Genomic DNA, 17934 nt, shown 5'->3' with positions numbered 1-17934 from the left:
GGCTGTAGGGAGGTGTGAGTGGCTATGTCAGCTGAGTGGACAAAGAAGTCCTCTTAGAAGAATTAACATCGAAGCTGAGATCCACATGATGAGAAGGAAATGAGAGATTGCTTATGTGGAAGGACATTGCCCCTGGGGACTCAGAAAATGCAGTTGAGCTCTAATCAGGTATTGTGGCCAGCACCTCCAAATTAGGAGAAGCTAAATGGCTGGATGCTACACTGTCACCTGAGACTAGGCCTGTCTTCTCCAAGAAAAGGCATGAAGTCAAGGGTACAGGGACAGGAACATGGAGCAGGAAGATGGGCAGAGCTTTTCTGATATCAAGCCTGCCACTTTTTCCACAGCAAACGGATATAAGAATGATGATGTTGGCTAACACTTAGAGAGCTCTGACTATGTGCAAGGACTGGGGACAATCAGGCTTTACTGGAGCAAACTCAGTGATGTTACAATTATTCTCATTTGCAGCTGAGGTAAGGATCTGGGTGAGAAGTAGAAGCCCAGAGAGGTTAAGGAACTTGTCCAAAGGCACATGGTTAGTGAGGGAGAAAGTTGGGATTTGGACCCAGGTGGGTGTGATTCCAAAGTCTGTGCTGCTATGTAAGGTTGCTGGCCTAAGCGTGGCCTGTTGGCTAGCGGCAGCCACACCTTGTAGCATCTCAGGTCCTGCGCTCCAGACTTCCTGAATCAGAATCTGCATTTTAACAAGATCTCAGGTGGTTTCTAAGTACATTAATGTTTGTAAAGCACAACTACATGGGGCCTCTCAGCTTTCCACTCAAAGTCCCACTAGGAATCCAAACTTCCATCCTAATCTCCTCCACTTTGTTAAAATTTTCACCCTCACTGAAACATAAACTGATCCAGGATCAGAGCCATGTCTCGTTTTTCTCAATAAAGTCTCTTAGGTTGAATTTGTTTTCAAGAGCTGATCCTGGAATAGGTTAGACTCTATTTCACTCCGTGTTTCTGTCACTTCCAAAGTATGCTCCACACTGTGGATGTTTAGATCCAATAGGCCAAGACTAATTCTCTTCAAATGGTGAGAGATTGGTCAGAGAGTTCAGCAGAGAAACCCAATTACGGGGATTCAATTTGCAGAGAAATCTCCCGCCTGCATCTGGGGATGCTGTTTCTTCTGCAGAGAGTAACAAGTTCAGGAAGGGTGAGGCACCCAGAGAGAGGACATGGAGGAGGCAGAACCCATCCAGCCACACTGAGGACTAAACTCTGATTTATTTTTTTTTAAGTCTTGCCCAAATTCCTATCTAAGGGATGTGGGGAGTCATGCCCTACAAATAATAAATTTTCATCAGATGGGTTTTATTTAACCTATATATTGTGACTTATTTTCCAACCTGACTCGTATAACATTATAAGACAAGGAAGAAAATCAAAATATTTTACCCCAAAGCATATTTCTTAGCCATATTTTGAAATGGGCCTCCAAAGCTGTTCTTTGTGGGGGAAATTTTGCATCTGTAAAGAATCTCTATTAACATAGCTAGATCTCTTTCTTCTAGACCCTCCCAATCCTAAAGAGATTAAGATCTGAATAGGAAACTTTGTCATCTATTGTCTCTAAGGGCATCCACTATAAGACTTCAAAAGAAATTTGGTATCCACAATCTTTTATCTTAACATGAACATTCCATTTCTATCAGTCTCAGGTCTTTAGACAAACTCAACAAATTGTCAATCACAAAATATTTAAATTCACCTATAGCCTGGAACCCCTACCCCACCACCCTCCTCTTTGAGTTGTCCCGCCTTTCTGGACCAAACCAACGTATTTCTTAAATGTATTTGATTGATGTCTCATACCTCTCTAAAATGTATAAAACCTGCCAGGCGTGGTGGCTCATGCATGTACTCCCAGCACTTTGGGAGGCCGAGAGGGGTGGATCATCTAAGGTCAAGAGTTCGAGGCCAGCCTGGCCAACATGGTGAAACCCTGTCTCTACTAAAAATAAAAAAATTAGCGGGGTGTGGTGGCATGTACCTGTAGTCCCAGCTACTTGGGAGGCTGAGGCAGGAGAATCGCTTGAACCTGGGAGGCAGAGGTTGCAGTGAGCCAAGGTCATGCCACTGCACTCTAGCCTGGGCAACAGAGCAAGACTCTGTCTCAAAAAATAAAATATAAAATAAAATAACATAAAATAGATAAAATGTATAAAACCAAGCTGTGTCCCAACCACCTTGGGCACACATTCTCAGGACTTCTTGAGGGCTGTGTCATGGGCCATGGTCACTCATATTTGGCTCAGAATAAATGTCTTCAAATATTTTACAGAATTTGACTCTTTGTTGACAACACAGACCTGCAGAACCAAGTCTGGCATCAGCTCATTCACGTTGATTAATTCCTCTGTGGCATGTGACGATTCCTCCAAATACAAATGGTATTTGAAAGGACAGGTAAGAAAATCAGTCACACGCACACAAATATCATATCAATTGTAAAACAGAAAGACTTTTTTCCAAACTGTAACCAATTTTACGTCCCATTTCAACAGTGAGTTTGCAGCTGAAGTTGAGTAACTGAGTAATCTTAAAGAGCTGATTTCCTTCGCAGGAATTGTCCATTTCTTCTAATTGTTTAAAGTCACTCTGGAATCTGGAAGATAAAAGGGAAGGCTTCCATCTACTTGCAAAAGTTACAGCATTTGTAATTGGAGCTGACCTCAGAAATGCCCGGAGGGCTCAATCCATTAATGGGAATCAGCCTAGGTTGTGATCCTGAAAATTTCACTATTTCTGCTTATTCTTAGACCCACTACTGCTTCTCAGTTGTTAGTAGCCCATGGCAATAGCAGTGAAGGCTGGGACATTAAGAAAAAATAGAGGTTAATGGTTTCTACACATCACTCCAGGGCGTTTTTGTTTTTTGGTTTTTTTTTCATGCCTTCTATTATCAACCCTAAGAAGTTAAAACAAACAAACCACACACACACACACACACACACACAAAACATAACAAAAAAACAGAAGTCATCAACTTTCTGCCACTGACCCTCACTTCTGTGGCTGTAGGTTTTCTATCAAGATTTCCAGATGATTGATCTCATGATGGAGTAAGATTAAGAGTTCTGATACCCACTCAGCTGTTGATAGGCAGAGACCCAAGGTCATTGTTCCAGGTCAAAGTTTCCTCTTTGGGTGTCAACATTCATCTTGGCCCTGGGGAATTACTAAGGATGAAGGCTGTATTAAACTATTTCTCGATGTGCTCTGCTGTATACCAGCTCTGAGACCTTGGGCCAGTCACTTAACCTCTCTAGACCCAGACCCCTCATCTGTAAAATGAGAGGTTCTGCACTGGTTGATCTCTAAGACGCTTCCACTGTTAGGACACTGTGATTCTTGGTCTTGTTTTGAGCTATACATGAGGCAAAAATATACAGCCACATTTTGTGGGAAAATATGGGGAAAGAAAAACAATTTAGAGCATCTTCTCAGGAAATAGTTACTGGGAATGATCAAATGTTACCCATTCTGAGATTTGTGATGTTAATGCTCTTTTTAAAAATCATGTATGAGCCCATCATGATGTTGCAAAAGCATGAGGGCTGAAGACCAAACCCAAGTAAATCGAATGTATTATAATTAATGGCCAGGGCAGGAATGGAGAGACAGAGAGGAAGTGGTCCTCTATGCTGGCAATACACCTATTATCATCCTACATAGATTGCCTGAGGCAACCTCTCTTTTCTGGGTGGGGCTGAATCAGAGATAAGCTTTCAGAACAATAGTAGGGAAGCAAAGTGAGCCAGAAATCAGTACACAGTGTAATGAAAACTTTAAAAAAGAAAAGGCAGAGGCAAGAGCTGTACCCAAGCAGGAAATGAGGGGTCTAGGAAAACAGGCTCTAAAATCCAGATTTCATGTAAGAAGTCAGTTGGCCCAGCACCTGTGGCTCCATTAGAGAACTCCAAAGCCCCAGGGCCCTGAGATTTCTCTGCTTGGGGTGATGAGTGCCCTAAGGGCAGAAGCTGAGTTTCAGGCCAAACCTGGCATTATCACTCTCCCTCTGCTCTGATGTATTATTTTTCTTCCTCATTCAACAAACATTTGTTGAATCCTTTCTAGGTGTTAGGCATGTGATACTACTGAGAATATACAAGTGAATTAGATTTTGTTTTTACTTTTAAGAAGTACACTGTTAGGGGAGCCAAAATAGATGCAGTAAGTGGAAAAAGATCAGTTGTTTGATGACTTGTCAAAAAGAGGGGTGCAAAATCAAGGGGGATCTTTTCTCCACTAAGCATGGGACTGGGAGCAGTTTTTGTCACCTATCCTTTTTTTATCTCTGCTTTCAGAACCAGCCCTTCATGTAAGAGTAAGTTAGAAGACACAGCTTGGCAGTGTAAGAGCCAATGGAATCTTCCCCTTTGCCCTCTGAAGATTCGCAAAAAAAAAAAAGTAAAAACATAAATCAACTCCCAAGAGTCAGATTAAATGGAGAAAAGGCATACATATTGATTTAACATGTACATGTGGAGAACCAAGGAGAGCCCCAGAGGGATTACCACTCCCCACCCCCCGCCCCCAGCGGGGGTTCAGAAGCTTATTTACCATCCTGGAAAAATAGATTATGGGAGTGGAGAGAAGAGGAATTCTGTTGAGGGGATTACCAGAGAGAATAAATGGATCTAGGAACAGAGATGAACTTGTAAATAGTCTTTTATTTATTTATTTATTTTTTGACAGAGTCTTGCTCTGTCACCCAGGCTGGAGTACAATGGCGTGATCTCGGCTCACTGCAACCTCTGCCTCCTGGGTTCAAGCGATTCTCATGCCTCAGTCTCCTGAGCAGCTGGGATTACAGGTGCGCACCAACATGCGCAGCTGATTTTTGTATTTTTAGTAGAGATGGGGTTTCACCATGTTGGCCAGGCTGGTCTCAAACTCCTGACCTCAAGTGATCCATCCGCCTCAGCGTGTTGGGATTACAGGCATGAACCACTGCGCCCAGCCAGTAAATAGTCCTTTTGACAGTGAAAGTGAAGTTCCTCTCCTCCCCTGCTCCCAAAACCTGTTTTTCCAGGATGATATATAAGCTTCTGAACTCCTTTGGGGGGTGAGAAATCATTCTGTGATTCTCCCTGTATACTCCCTGTAGTAAAATTTGCATGCCTTTTCTTCTATTAACCTGCCTTGTGAGTTGGTTTTTCAGTGACCCTTCACAGGGCAATAGGGATGTTTCCCTAGACCCCCTCATTAGCAAACAGCTAGACCCAGCCACTCCCTGAGAGCATAAGAGATTTTTTTTTCTTCCCATTTTTATCCTAACATCAGCTCTGATTGAATAGAGTAGAAAGGAGGACTTTGGAACTAGGTAGATTCCAGTCTGAACTCTGAAACTTATTGGCAAAGCACCTAATAACATGGTTTCTGTTTCCTCATCAGTACACTGGAGTCAAAGGTACTGTGAACCAAAACTAAAAATCTAAGCACCAACTCCATCTCGAAATAAGGCTAAGACCTGCTGGACTTCATTCCCAGGTGGTTAAAAGTTCTAAGTCACAGGATTAGATAGGAAGTTGGCACAAGATACAGGTTACAAAGACCTTGCTGATAAAACAGGTTGCAGTAAAGAAGCCGGCTAAAACCCACCACAACCAAGATGGCGACAAGAGTGACCTCTGGTTGTCCTCACTGCCATACTTCCACCAGGGCCATGACAGTTTACAGACTGTAGCAATAAGATACCAAATTTTAACCTGACTCTAGCATAACATCACATGACAGAAAAAGGAAGAAATAAAAAGATTTCACACCCAAACATGTTTCTTTGCCATATTTTGAAATGACCCTGCTAAGCAGTTTTTTTGTGGGGGAAAATTCACATCTATAAATAATCTCTATCAACTTAACTAGATCTTTCCCCTTCCAGGCCCTCAAAATCCAGAAGAAATTTACTGAGACTCTAAGCACCTTTTAAAGGTCTAAATGGAAACATTTGCCATCTATTGTCTCTAAGGGCAGCCACCTAGGAGACTTCATCTACGTAATAAGTACCTTGACCTCCACAACCCCTTATCTTAACCCAGATGCTCCTTTCTATCAATTCCAGACCTTCAGATAATAACTTAACTCTTTTAACCAATCTCCAACCAGAACATTTTTAAATCCACCTATGACTTGTAAGCCACACTCTCACATTGCTTCTAGACTAAACCAATGTATACCTCACATATATTGATTGATGTCTTATGTCTTTCTAAAACATATAAAAACCAAATTGTAGCCCTTGGACACATGTTCTGAGGACCTCTCGAGCCTGTACCTTGGGCCATGGCCACTCATCTTTGGCTTAAATAAACCTCTTTAAATATTTTACAGGGGTACTTTTTTATTTGTTTATTTTTATTTTTATTTATTTTTTGTCAACAGTATCACCTATTAAGGGATGTTGAGAGAATCAAGAGAGAAAATGAATCGAAAGTGATTGGTTTAGAACCTGCATGCTAGTCCCTTTTCCTTTCTTGCCTTTTCCAAGCCTGAAGCAGCAAAGAAAAAGGAGATAAATAAACTTTGAACTCTTCTCTGGAGCCTGGAGAGCTGCTTCCTCTCAATAAGGAGAATTGCTTCCTGAACCCAGATGAGAAGTGGTTTCTCCTTCAGTCCCTATTCACTGCGCAGAGTATGTGGCCTATGTATGCTCATGGGTATTATCTTCTGAAAGAGAGTTACTGTCATGTGCACCCCTGTTGGAAATGTTTCATTGGTACAGAAACAACGTGGAGACTGAGGCATTGCCTTGTCTGTTTTTGCTTTTTTTTTTTTTTGAGGTGGAGTCTTGCACTGTCACCCAAGCTGAAGTGCAACAGCACGATGTTGGCTCACTGCAACTTCCACCTCCCGGGTTCAAATGATTCTCCTGCCTCAGCCTCCTGAGTAGCTGGGATTACAGGTGGCCACCAGCACACCCTGCTAATTTTTGTGTTTTTATTAGAGACAGGGTTTCACCATGTTGGCCAGGCTGTCCTCGAACTCCTGACCTCAAGTGATCTGCCTGCCTCGGCTTCCCAAAGTGCTGGGATTACAGGTGTGAGCCACCATCCCTGGCCATCTTATCTCTCCTGTCAAGGGAATGGCAGGTTATGATCCTGGTTTGTAAAATTCTTGCAAAAAAAAGATAATGGCCTTCCTATTAGTCTGGCACATAAAATAACTTTCCCAAAGAACAAATATTCGCCATCATCTTGATGAATCTCCATCAGTATCTTTATTTGTTTACACACAGCTTTGTCTGTCCTCTGAGTGTTCCAGAACTGGATGTGTCACTACTGCCTTGCCTTTCCTTCCTTGTCTCTCTGGGTCACCTCCGTAGCTCTGAGAAACTGAATTTGCATCTTAATCCTGCAGTGTGACTCAGTGCTCTGTCTGCCAGCCTCACAGCCAGTGTTTCTGGCATGGCCTTGGAAGAAGCCCTTGAATAAGACATTTTCTGGAATTGTTTCTACCCAGGTTTACTGAAAACACTTGATTTTTTTTTTAAACCTTTCCTATGGTTCTGACAAACTTGCTCCAAAGTATTTATTTACAGTCCCCGTATCCCTAGAGGAGTACAGTAAAGTTTTACATCATATGGCTGAAAATAAAACAATTGTCTAGCAAATACTATATTCCTACAATTAATTATATTCATCATATATAGTATGAGATTTCTACCTCCAAAAGTGGAAGTCTTTTATTTTTTTTAACTAATTTCATGAAAGTATGAAAGTTTGGCAGCCATCTGCAAAGATGATTACATATTTCAATTTGAAACAATGTCTACCTAATCATTGAGTTTTAATCTTCCAAATGGTTCTTTTGTTTCTTTCTAGGTGCGTACATGTAGTTTAAGAGGGGGATTTGTATTTTCACAGCACTTTTTATTTTAGCAAACCATCCATCACCAGTCATACTTTCAGTGTCATTTGATTTGAAGTTTCCATTTGGATAGGCTTTGCAAAAAAGAAAGAATGAAAGAAAAAACAACCACACACACACACACACACACACACACACACACACACACACACACACACACCTGTAAGGACATAAGCATTTCACAGAACTATATGGGAAATGCAGCAGATCTGAGTGGCATGCACTGATTTTCTTTAGCATTTTGATTATATGGGTCTGAGTTCAGATGAATCAAAGCAAAAATGAAACTCAGCAGGCATGATGAAATCAACCGAAACTGCTGAAATGGTTGGGCAGAGCCCACAAAAATGGTTTCATTCTCTGAGACTAGAGGATGGAACTGGGGCCTAATTCAAGAGGCAGGTTCTGAGGGCTGTCATCACTCAACTCCTCAAACTGAAAGATATTTTTCAACAATAGGTTTAGTCTTTATAAGCTGTAGGTTTGAACAGACTTCAGTAAATGACACAAAGTAAGTTCATCTCTATAAACAGCAGGAAAAATGCACTATGCCACTTTTTAAATTACATAAATTTAATCCCTATAATGTTTGTACTATGTTGGTAACTGACATGTGTGGCTGAGGCTAGTGGTGGGATAAAACCCAAATGAAACATTTTAAGGCATTTTAATTTAATCAACAATTGGCTCAGGGATGAGAGTACAGTTGGGAAAACAACTGTGTGTACAAGCTGTGACCTTGTACAGACACAGCTATTTCTATTCTCTGTTCCATCTTTTGTCCTGAAGCCTCTCAGAGGCTGAAAGTATGCTCAGAAATTTGCTGTGTAAATGCCATTTTCAAAGAAGTATTTTCTTCATTTGTAAGGCAGAAAGACTAATATTTGTCCTACCCAATTCACAGGAGGCTGTGTGTAACCAGGGAGATCACATATGTATAAAAACTGGAAAATGCAGTTGATACGGAACACTCTATCACTACTGTGTCCATGTGAGAACATTCTTTTTTTTTTTTTTTTTGTTAAGATGGAGTCTTGCTCTGTCACCCAGGCTGGAGTGCAGTGGCACAATCTCTGCTCACTGCAAGCTCCGCCTCCCAGGTTCACACCATTCTCCTGCCTCAGCCTCCTGAGTAGCTGGGACTACAGGCACCCGCCACCACGCCCGGCTAATTTTTTTTTTTTTTGTATTTTTAGTAGAGACGGGGTTTCACCGCGTTAGCCAGGATGGTCTCGATCTCCTGACCTCGTGATCCGCCTGCCTCGGCCTCCCAAAGTGCTGGGATTACAGGCGTGAGCCACCGCGCCCAGCCGTGAGAACATTCTTAAAGGGAACATGGGGTTCACAACTGCTGACTGCTACCAGGCAATTCGAGTACCAGGTAGAATACTTATTCTCGGTTGCCTGGAAAACAATGAGATTTCTCTCTCTCACACAGATACAAAAGTATTCTACATAATTGCCATTAACTGTTGACCGCTTTTGCTTTCATGAAATATCAGGTAAAATATTATTTAAAAGAGTTTCTCTGAAGTTACAGTAATTATAAGTATACTGAGATCATGTAATGTGAATAAATAAGTTTATTTTGATAATAGGTTCTAAAAATGTTTCTAAGAACAACAGCCCTAGAATATAAATGCAAATGAACAATGACCACTATACTTTTCTCATTTTTCTCTTTTTAAAAAGAAAGTCTGCCTGAAATACACCTTCTATGGCTCCTTTCTTGATTATCAGTTGCAATAATTTTATATTACAAAGCCTAAAATTAAATTATAAGCCAATTTGTGTTTTCCAATATTTTTTCATGTTCATTTCACATAACATGGTTTGAACTTCTTTTTCTTACTTTCCAGAGCACCTAGGAAAGTTCTAGATGAATGACAGCCTCACAATAAATTCTTCCTGAGGTTGATTTATTAAGAACAAATAAGCTAATATTAATTATAAAGTGCTCATATACTGCAGCATCTACTATTTAATGTTCCTAGAATCTTTTTTTTAAGAATGGTAATAAAAGTTTGCAGAAGGCTGGGCACAGTGGCTCACACCTGTAATCCCAGCACTTTGGGAGGCCGAGGCGTGTGGATCACCCGGGGTCAGGAGTTCGAGACCAGTCTGTCCAACATGGTGAAACCCCGTCTCTACTAAAAGTGCAAAAATTAGCCGGGCATGGTGGCGTGTGCTTGTAATCCCAGCTACTTGGGAGGCTGAGGCTGGAGAATCATTTGAACCTGGGAGGCGGAGGTTGCAGTGAGCTGAGATCGTACCGCTGTACTCCAGCCTGGGCGACAGAGCAAGACTCCGTCTCAAAAAAAGAAAACAAAGCAAAACAAAACAGATAAGAAAAAAAGTTTGCAGAAGTGGAATTTTTATAAATATATTAAGTTAATCAATTATTTAATGGGAACACTTTCTCAAATTCAAAGCTAACTTCAGAATTAGAATCGGTAAGCCAGAAATATTTTACCTTTATATGCTAATGAGTAATTATTCCATAACAAAAATGATTTTCATTAGACCACACATGACAGTCTTCCTAATTTTAGAGCAACACTGTATTTCATTTCTTATAATATTTGTTTAAAATGCATATATACTATTGCTTTAGGTGAATATCCTTTTCTTAGGCAGTTGAAATTAAATTTCTTCTGCACAGTTTTACTAAGCCTGACTAAACAAATGAAGTATTATTGTTCAATAAGTGCGTGATAAAGATCTTGACCAGTCTCAATTTTACAGGTAGCATTTTCAATGTAAGAAGAGAAAAATCAGTACAAAGTCCATCTCCCTTTTGTATTAGGAACATGGCATTGCTTAATTGCTGACAACCTCAATTTACTAAGTAGGAAACTGTTAAGCATGCTTCATTACGTTCCTTAGGACATCTCTTTGAGTGGACGCTATAATTTATTATCAAGTAGGTCTAATTCTCCCTTGATTTACAAAGTGGTAATAATATTCCATCTCACATAATGCTTTGCTAGGAGGAATCCAAATCCAGGCACTAAAATATTCACAGCCTCCCCAGGAGGAATTGGGATGTGTGTGGTATTCTCATTACCACAGCTAAGACAATGGAGGGGTTTGCCTGAGGTCTCCTGGCAAGTCAGCTATTTGGGGAGCAGAATCTAGGTCTCCGGATGCCTAGCACACAATCACAAAAGCATAGAACTCTCAGGAGAGTTGCCTAAACCACGTGTCCCAGAAAGAAGAGAGAAAATGATGCCCAGGATGCTCGCTGCAGAATCCCCACAGTGCAACCATGTCACTGTTTCCCTCTGACTGCACATAAAGCACACCGAAGGGTACCAAACAACATAAAATCCTAATGGTGCCCTTAATTAGGAGGGACCATCACTCCAACTCCCTTACCTCCCACTGTCCAAGCTAGCAGCCCCAAATTCCTCTCTGGGGTGACTAATCTTGAAAGCAAGACATAGTTAACAGAAACAATCTTTGGCTTACAAGGGACCATCAAGCTCTGATGATGATGAAGTTTGATAGCAATAATGTCAAACTTTATATGGCCATAATCCAAGTTTACAATGATACATTAAGCCATAATGCTACTATTTATATCACCATAAACTCGGTTTATGGTGATATAAATAGTCATCCTAATGGCATTAACAGCAGCACTCCGTGGAATCACAGCTGTTGAGTACTGCATTTATGCTATTAGCATTGCTATTCATATCATCATAAACTTACGTAGTCAAACTTGTTACATATGAATATAGAGGAAAGATGGATATCCCCACTTTATGCCCAAATCTCGGCTCCTGTACTGGAGGCTTTATGGCTGTTCCCCTCCTCTAAGTTATCTCTGCTTGGGTTGCGTGATGTTTCTGCAACTCTGATTGCAGGCATCTTCTGAGGAGCCTGGAAACAATATTTAAATGGGATAAGAAAGTGCAAGCCATAGCTGCTATGCAAACTTACTGTCTCCTTGGCAGCGCAGAGGACCTACGCTCAATTTGGCTTCTGAGCCTTGACGGTCAGTATCTCCAACCACCACTTGGCTCACTGGCAGGTGATCTTTGTACGATAAGAAACCAGCATCCTTCCTCCTGGATCACAGGGAAAGACAGAAAAAGAATGAGGAGGCTGCGTTAGACATATGAATTTTCTGCTAGTTGCTTACGTTGTCTAATGATGACATTTCAGTAATCGTTTGGAAGTTTACTAAGTAAAGCCACAGTTAAAGAGTTGTTCTCTCTCTTCCATAGGTGGTCTCATAGCACATTGCTCAGAAGCCCTTCTGGCATCTTCGTCTTCTGGAAAACAGAAGTGACACCCTGATTTCCAGAGATTCACAACCATTATGCTGTGTACTCTTTTAGGTGGAGAGTACACCACAGCATGTCAAACCCTGAGCACACATGCAGAGTTTGCTGTTGTCATGGAATCAGAAGTTCAACAAAGTCAACCTGGTCGCTTGAATAATATGTGAAACAAAACCCCATTTGAAGCAGTTCCTTCAGAAGTTTTCTTCCCTGTTGTACATGAGTTAAATAAGGGACACCTTTTGTTCCTTCCTCTCTTCTTGTTTAGTTTAACAACTGGAACAGTTTATGTGAAGTTTCCAGCACAGAACAGGTATTCAATAAGTGTCTATTTCCATCTACAATGAAGAGTGGAGCCGAGATTTGAGCCCAGTTGGCTTTCCTCCTGAGTTTGTTCTTCTGTTGACTCTATATTTATCTTGTTTCAGGTCTCCCAAGTCTACCCTGTGTCCATCCTAAAGGAGGAAAGACAAGGCTAGTTGCAAAGTACTGACTCTAGAATGGAGCATAGAAACCCATGAGGGGTTCCTGGAGATGGGCTTAAGATGAGTTATGTGCAGTGAGCTTTGGAGCCCGTGCAGCACAGATTTCACCTTCATGGAAAATCAGTGGCCTTTTGTCCTCTTTTTCTGCTGCTGTGGCTGAGGGATCCCTCATTTGGGAGTGAATGGGTGGGAGGCACAAAGCAGTGTGATGTCATTCCTCAAATTTACCCTTTCAGATGATTTTTTACTATTCAGTCTGAATAGAAATAACAATTTTGAAATTGCACATAGAACTCATCAGAAAAAAACCCACCCTGATTTTTGGATGACAGGAGAATGAGACAGACAGTTCAATGATGTAAAGATTTATCATTCATGTCTCTTAGCAAATAGTGCAGGGAATGGAGAGGAACCAACTTGGGGGCCTGTCTTGAAAATGCTATGCTGTGTGGAGCAGTTACTTGTACCTCTGACCTTCTTGAATGTCAGTGAATATTTGTTTCCTCATGTGTCAGGACACATAGAAACCCAGGAAAGAGTCACAGAACTTGGCCAGTTGGCCTCAAATAAATGCATTATATACTGCCTTAGTTATTTCATTGTTTTCAAAATGAAGGGTTTTAAAAAAATAATTATTTATCAAATCAGAATTAAGATAATGCAGAAAAGTACTGTAATTCTTATTGACACTGTAGCTACTAATGACTAGGCCTCAAATATCTGTGGAATTTTTTACAAACCCACCCTCTTTTATTAGAAGTCTTATGAATTACAATCATGCCAAAGAGGAAACAAAGCCTTTGATATTAAACTTAATATTTAGTGCTTCTTAAAGGAACAATAAATAAAAGCACTCTCTAACAGCATATGGTAATTTGATAACCTACTAGAAATGATGGAACTGAAGGTTGAGATTCAAGTTATTACTTAAAATTACATGACTCTAAATCAGAGCTCTGCAAACTAAGTCCTGAGACCCAAATTCTGTCCATCACTTCTTTTTGTATGGCTCAAAAGCTAGCTAAGAATAATTTTCACATTTTAAATGGTTTTAAAAAAGATGAAAAAATATTTTGTGATGCTATAAAATTCAGTGTTCATAAAAAAGTTTTATTGAAATACAGCCATTTAAAAAAATGTATTGTCTATGTATGATGCAATGACAGAGGTAAGAAGCTATGGCAGAGACATAAGACCCCCCCAAAGTCTAAAATGTATATTATGTGGTCCTTTATAGAAAGAGTTTGCCAATTCTAACTCATAATGGGGCATAATTGTCCATTTTTGCTTTAGAAATTTATTGAGCAAATATCCCACTGACTATCATGATAGGCAACTGTTGTGTAACTCAATCAAGTTTCCAAAGTTGAGCAAGGGGTTTGGGAAAGGACCAAAGAGGGGACAAAAATATGTACTGAGAATAAATGCAAAGAAACATGCAAGAGGGCAGAAACCATCTACACTTCAATTTATTTATTGTAACAGTGAGAAATAAATTTAATTAATAATAAATTTTTAAATTTACTGTGCATTACATAGCAGGCAGTCATATGTCAGCTTTGGTACAAGTGAGATCTATCCTGTAGGAAGAGAAGGTGGTCTGCTACTTGTGGCTACTCTCATTGTTTAACCCTTCCAGCATCTATAAGATAGTATGGGTAATTTTATAAAAACAAGATCTTTAAATGGTGGAATCTCTATGACATTCTGTAATGAAATGAATAATGATCATGAAAATCTGAAAGGTACAGTTCAATGAATTTTATACACACACCCACACCCCTGTAAAACCATGACCCACATAATGATTTAGAACAGCTCCAGCACCCTAGAAGCACCCCCCATGCCCTTCCCAATCAGTACACTGCATCAGAAGTAACCATAACTTTGTCTACTGTCATCATAGACGAGCTTTGCCTGTTCTTGACCTTCATGTGCATGGAATCACTATGCATTCCTTTGTGCCTAGCTCCTTCTACCCAACTTTAAATATTTATTTAGATGATACAAAAAATAGTATATATAATACAAAAAATAGTATTATACATAATACAAAAAAATTGTATTATACGTAATACAAAAAATTGTATTATACGTAATACAAAAAATTGTATTATACGTAATACAAAAAATTGTATTATACGTAATACAAAAAATTGTATTATACGTAATACAAAAAATTGTATTATACGTAATACAAAAAATTGTATTATATAATACATGTTACATGTATTTGTATTATATAATACAAAAAATTGTATTACATAAATAAAATATAATACAACAATAAGAATGAATATTCTATTGTCATTTGGATGTTTCCAGTGTTTGGCTATTATGAATAAAGCTGCTATGAATGTTCTTATAGATGTGTTACTTATTAGCCTTCATTTATGTCAAGCATTTACCTAAAAGTAGAAATGCTGGGTCATAAAGTACACATGTTTAATTTTAGTGGATAATTTCAGGCAGTTTTCACAAAAGCATGTACCAATTTACATTTCTACCAGGGATGTATGAAAATTCAGGTTGCTCAAGATCATTGTCAGCACTTGGTAATGTTGGTTTATTTTATTATTATTATTATTTTCTTTTTGAGATGGAGTTTTGCTTTTGTTGCCCAGGCTGGAGTGCAATGGCACGATCTCGACTCACTGCAACCTCCACCTCCTAGGTTCAAGCAATTCTCCTGCCTCAGCTTCCCTAGTAGCTGGGATTACAGGTGCCCACCACCACACCTGACTAATTTTTGTATTTTTAGTAGAGACAGGGTTTTACCATGTTGGCCAGGCTGGTGCTGGCCTCAGGTGATCTGCCCTCCTGACCTCAGGTGATCTGCCCACCTCAGCCTCCCAAAGTGCTGGGATTACAGGTGTGAGCCACTACACCCAGCCAGTAATGTTGGTTTATATATGATGAGTGACAGTGTACTACCTTCTTATGAAACTAGTGCTAGGAGAAAGCATTTTTAAAACAAGTGTTTGGAAATATTCCAATTATTATGTAATTGTATTGCCCAAATTGATATGTGTATAACCTTATAGGAATTCACATATCTACACACTCTCATAATTTGGAAATATAATTTTTAAGTGTTTGTAATAATTTTATAAATGTAGACTTTTAGTAGGTTTTGAACTTAAAAAAATTTTTAATACTAAAAGCAGGCATTACTTAATTATTTTGCAAGAAAAACTGATTAACATCAGGGATGATAGAAATTTATAAGCCACGTTTTATGAAAATGTTTGCATTATTGGTCAATGATACTGAAAATTTAATATCATGATTCATTAAGTGAGAATAATAATCATTAAGTGAGATAATGTACATTATTCTCATTTTACTGATGAGAAGAATGAGAATCAGAGAATTTAGCTAGACAAAGTTTACCAGTGGCAGTCTGGATTCAGATTCACACTATCTGGATCCCCTCCTTGGACTTTTCGTCTTAAAAAGGGGAAAAACCAAAACAGAATATAAGCCAAAACACCACTATGTAAATTAAAAGAATTTTCCTTTTAACTCTCATTTATAGATGAGGTGAAAAGTACCTTTTAAAGATGTCTTTAGCTAGCCTGAAATATTGAGGTTACTTGTAAGTCATAAATTCAAAGATATCTGCAACGTTTTATTCACATTTACCCCTAATCTATCAATATACCATACTAAGCAAAAAAGAATTCTAGAACTACCTCATGCCCAAATCAACCAATGTTTGTAATGCTATATTGAAGTTTATAAAAGGTTGCCATATAGCTAGTAGTAATAACACTCAGATATTCCTTACCCAATCAACAAAAGAGGGAAAGAATTGTCAGCTGAGAAAATAATAAAAGGAGAAAATAGTATAAAGATGCCTCCTTGGTCACTTTTGACCAAAGATCTAAACAGGGATCCAGAGAATGTAAAGCCACAAGCAATGGCATGTGAAACTCTCAAAGGAGCGGACTCTACATTAGTTGTGGAAACTAATTCATGAAAGGCAGTAAAGTGGTTTAACCAGCACAAAGTTTTTGTGATCCTACAGCACAACCTACTTTTTTTTTTTTTTTTTTTTTTTTTTTTTAAATTTTAGAGACAGGGTCTTGCTCTGTTGCCCAGGCCAGAGTGCAGTGGTGCAATCATAGCTCACTGTAGACTCAACCTGGATTCAAGTGATCCTCCTGCCTCAGCCTCCTGAGTAGTTGGGAGTACAGGTGCATGCCACCACGCCCACTGTTTTAAATGTTTTTTTTGTAGAGACAGGTCTTGCTTTTGCTTTTGTGCCCAGAGTGGTCCCAAACTCCTGGCTTCACGGTGTGAACCACTGTGCCTAGCCTCCACAACCAATTTGGTTTCTGGAGAGGGGTCCTCTGAAATACCTTTATGTTGTCCATCTGAGCATCTTGTGTGAATCTTTTTGCAAGCAAAACGAGCCTTTGTTGAAAGTTACGATCCTTACAGATTGAGGTCAATCTAATTTAGGGTGATATTCAGTAACTATTTATCATGTTAGCATAATAAGCTAATTATATCTGTTAGTGGGCTTGTATATTGGAAAAATTCTATCATCCATTTCCAATAGGCCCTGAACTAAGACTCTTACATGCTATTTCCATCAGCATTGTTACTCAAGTAAAGCTTGATTCTATGGATTTTGTTTCTCTAACCTGGTGTTACTGTTATTTCCCTTCAGTATTGTTTTTCTGAAGAATTCTGTCTTGCTTTGCTGTCTTTCCTTGACTTTTTTATTGTGCTGAGAAAGCAAAGAAGCCTCCAGGCAGTTTAATCTTATCCTTAGCTTAATGAAAAAGTAGAAAAATGAAGCCCTAAAGAAAAATAAACATCCCCAGTTTTTACAATAAGCCTGCTCTTCTACCAAATATTATGAAAATGATTACACTGAGTTTTCCTATACAGTAATTCTAGCAGAGTAGATGGACTTCTCTTTTGTGAAGTTTCAGGATTATTTAGTAACCCTTAAAAAATGTTTACTCTGCATACTTTCATGCATTTCCATCACAGCATCACCCAAACTAGAAATTTCTGGACAGAATTCAGGAAGTCAAAGTTATAGCTACAGAAGATATCTCATAGATAGAAGTACAAATACAACATAAACACATGAGAAGAAGCCTAATACTATCATTCCTTAGGCAAATGTAACTAAAACTACATTGAGATGCTACTTCACACTACCAAGATAGCTATAATCAAAAGGAGAGGCAATAACATGTGTTGACAAGGATTTGGAGAAACTGGAATCATCACACATTGCTCGGGGGGTGGGC

General features: G+C 39.3%; 1 protein-coding gene across 1 annotated transcript in view; it reads right to left on the bottom strand.

The window, feature by feature from the left end:
• CNTNAP2 (contactin associated protein 2) overlaps positions 1–17934 on the bottom strand; it is a 2297635-nt gene that overhangs the window by 434517 nt on the left and 1845184 nt on the right. The window contains exon 15 of the mRNA XM_003820514.5: positions 11833–11960. Within this exon, the coding sequence (XP_003820562.5) occupies positions 11833–11960 (128 nt within the window). The remainder of the gene's footprint in view (positions 1–11832; positions 11961–17934) is intronic.

Source organism: Pan paniscus, chromosome 6 (genome assembly GCF_029289425.2).
Source record: "Pan paniscus chromosome 6, NHGRI_mPanPan1-v2.0_pri, whole genome shotgun sequence".
Taxonomy (NCBI): domain Eukaryota; kingdom Metazoa; phylum Chordata; class Mammalia; order Primates; family Hominidae; genus Pan; species Pan paniscus.
This window is presented reverse-complemented; position numbering and strand designations above follow the sequence as displayed.